This window comes from Citrus clementina, unplaced genomic scaffold, assembly GCF_000493195.1.
Source record: "Citrus clementina cultivar Clemenules unplaced genomic scaffold, Citrus_clementina_v1.0 scaffold_9, whole genome shotgun sequence".
Taxonomy (NCBI): Eukaryota; Viridiplantae; Streptophyta; class Magnoliopsida; order Sapindales; family Rutaceae; genus Citrus; species Citrus x clementina.
Genome location: NW_006261964.1, coordinates 5,166,471 through 5,169,439, shown reverse-complemented (window position 1 = coordinate 5,169,439; position 2,969 = coordinate 5,166,471). Strand labels below are relative to the sequence as shown.

At 35.6% G+C, this 2,969-nt stretch overlaps 1 protein-coding gene across 1 annotated transcript; it reads right to left on the bottom strand.

Annotated features, from left to right (window-relative positions):
* Positions 1-425: 425 nt before the first annotated feature.
* Positions 426-2,155, bottom strand: LOC18031267 (1-aminocyclopropane-1-carboxylate oxidase homolog 1). The gene is made up of 3 exons (XM_024184342.1): positions 1,642-2,155; positions 1,086-1,407; positions 426-698 (listed from the first exon to the last, which is right to left on the bottom strand). The coding sequence occupies exons 1-3, from the start codon at positions 2,148-2,150 to the stop codon at positions 447-449; spliced, it is 1,083 nt and encodes a 360-aa protein (XP_024040110.1). The 5' UTR covers positions 2,151-2,155; the 3' UTR covers positions 426-446.
* Between the last annotated feature and the right edge of the window lie 814 nt (positions 2,156-2,969).

Genomic DNA, 2,969 nt, shown 5'->3' with positions numbered 1-2,969 from the left:
TTTAGACTCACACAACTCACATGTCCCTCAAGAAAAAAATGCTCTGATACCAATCTGTAGATTTATTGCAGAGAACAATGCAGAAAATTTATAACAATAAAAGAAAAATATTTAAAAGTAACTAAAGGAAGAGAGATTTTTTAGTGGAACACACTTGTTATTCACTGCAATACTCTTTTATACAAAGTTAAAAAACATAACATGAAACAAAATATCTTCCTAATATCAAGCCACATCTAACCAAATATTCCTGAAGACTTGGTCTATTGACCAATTATTCAGCAAATCTTTTACTGAAGCAACTAACAAATCTTTTACTGAAGCAACTAAGACACGTTTCCAACACAATTACTTGTCCAATAGTACTAGAGATTTCAACACCCAACAAAAAGTACAAAAGCTTAGGTTTCAAATAAGTGGTTACATATTGCAATATTTCACAGAATTCATAGCTTGAAATGCTCTAACGCTGAAGTGCCATCGAGGCCCTTCTTGTGCAAATGCAAAACAAAATCTCGAACCGTGGTTTCCCTGTACTTAGGAGGATTCTCTTCTGATAACAACTCTTTGATAGGTCCATAAAGTTTTGAGGATGGCTGACGTTTGGGGCTAAAGAAGCTTGCCACTGATATTCTTGGTCCAACACGGTTTGCCAATACCCTATGTTCCGCGCTTATGAATTTGTCGTTTGATATAAGCTGAAAAGTGAAACCCAACAAAAGATGTTAGGGCAACCATTAGAACCTAAGTTTAAATTGGTGGCTAGCTCCCCAAAAATAGTATTAAAGACCAAACTTAACAGGGTAGCTCATGGCTTTAACAAATGGGGTGGTTACCGAAATCCCTACCCACCTCGACCCAGAGTGCAAGCCTCCAGTGTTAACTATTAGTAAGGCTTTCCATTCCACCAAATTAATATTAACAACTTAACCCTATAAGGTTAAAGTATCCGACCCGAAAGCTTAAGCTTTTGAATACCAACGTTAACACTATTGTGACCATAGCAATTAAGGATTTTGTTCAACAATATATTGGAGCACGAATTCATGAAAAAGAATGATAAAAAAAAAAATAAAGGGACTTGCCTGTAGAAGGTCTCCAATGTTAATAACTAAAGCCCCAGGACTGGGGGGCACATCAATCCAATGATTTTGATAACAAACTTGGAGGCCACCAATGTGATCTTGAAGAAGCACCGTAACGAAGTCATCGTCGGCGTGTTCGGTTGCGCCCATTGTTAATTCTGGCTGTGGGCATGCAGGATAATAATGGCCCAATAACAGTAGACCCTCAGCGCAATCCATCCCTTTCAGGTAATTTGGGTTCAAACCAAGAGCCTCTGATAACAACTCAAACAATAAAGGTCCCAGTTTCATTACACTCTTGGTGTACTCCATTACTATATCTCTGCAACATTTAATCCAAATTGGTTAACATTTAATTATTCATCCACAAATCGCTTTCCATAAATTTGGATCCAGTGTTAATTCAGTTATGCTAATCTCTTAAAAAATCTTGTGCGACATGTGCATTCATGACAGTATACGGTTAAGATTTAATTATGTATATGTTCATTATCTATCCAATATCTCTATCAATCACAGCTTTCTAAAAAACCAAAATAAAACTCAGATCACCTACCTGCAAGCAGCCGGCATCTCTTCTGGCTTGGGAGGATTAGGAGCCATATTAAAAAGTATGGTGTCTCTCCAATTAGCAGCTGGTGCACTATACAAGTCAAAATTGCTATTGTAACCCACCATTTTTGTGATGTCACGTGTATAGAATTCTTTTTTCAGCTCAAAATCTTGCTCAAAAAACCTGCGCACGCCTTCCTTCACCTCCTCCAGAATACTCACCGGAATCCCATGATTAATCACCTGAAAAAATCCCGACGTCTCCGATGCTTTTCGGACTCTCTCAACAATTTCTTTGCGTTGAATTGGATCTTTGTCGACTCCCTGCAAGTCTACAGTTGGAAAAATATATTGAACGTCACGGGGAACTGGAGTCTTGTCCAAGCAATCAGTTGGTAGATAGAATATGCGGGGAATCCTATCGATTCCAGCATCTACAAGGCCTTTAACGCCAGCTTTCGTGTTGTCGAAAGCTTTTAGTTCACTCTCTCGATCATAGTGATTCAACTCCATCGTAGCTTGAGTTTCACTTGTGCTATTTGCTGCCATTTTAATGTTTCTTACTTCCTTTTATAGTGCTGTGTTTGAAATTTTAGGTGATCATGATGTTGATGTCGAAAGTGTCACAGTCACCCGCCATAGGTGGGAGGCTGATTAATTCTTTATAATTTAGACACCTTTTCAAGTACTCACCTAAAGTTCAAACAATTCATGTTGATCTAGGTGGGAGGCTGATTAATTCTTTATAATTTAGACACCTTTTCAAGTACTCACCTAAAGTTCAAATAATTCATGATGTTTTTGGTTTAAATTGGTGCGGCCCAATAATAAACATATTGAATGTCTAACCGGATACATTTTCCCTAAATATTATTTCGATGGATAGTTATTATTTAATACGACGTTTGCACGTTTTAAAATAAAAATTTAAAATCAATTAAATAATATTATGTAATTATAATACTATGATTAGAAGTATTTTTTTAACTTCAAATTCGTATTTTAAAGGGTACATAAAGATTAGACATGTTTAAATGTCTATTGCAAAGATTGATGGTGTGTTTACTAAATGATAATCGAAATGAGTTAAAATCAGAGTGAACTGAAATAAGAATAGGTGCATAAAAGTTAGTACAAAAAATGGCACAACATTATTATAGATAAAAAAAAAAATCTCATTACATGACAAATTTTCTTATATGTCTTAATAGTTTTTGAGCTCGTTTCGGTACAAACATCATTTTTCAAATGCTAAAAGAGTTTAATGACTAATAAAATACTGACAAAATAAACTATAACATCGTATGGTGTTGTTGTACTGTTAATTGATTA

What these genes read in the sequence shown, in the direction of transcription:
- LOC18031267 (XM_024184342.1), bottom strand. Translation starts at nt 2,150, where the DNA reads ATGGAGTTGAATCACTATGATCGAGAGAGTGAACTAAAAGCTTTCGAC. An exon ending in GAGATGCCGGCTGCTTGCAG is followed by an intron (nt 1,408 to 1,641) that starts GTAGGTGATCTG and finishes TAAATGTTGCAG; the next exon opens with AGATATAGTAATGGAGTACA. An exon ending in ACATTGGAGACCTTCTACAG is followed by an intron (nt 699 to 1,085) that starts GCAAGTCCCTTT and finishes TTCACTTTTCAG; the next exon opens with CTTATATCAAACGACAAATT.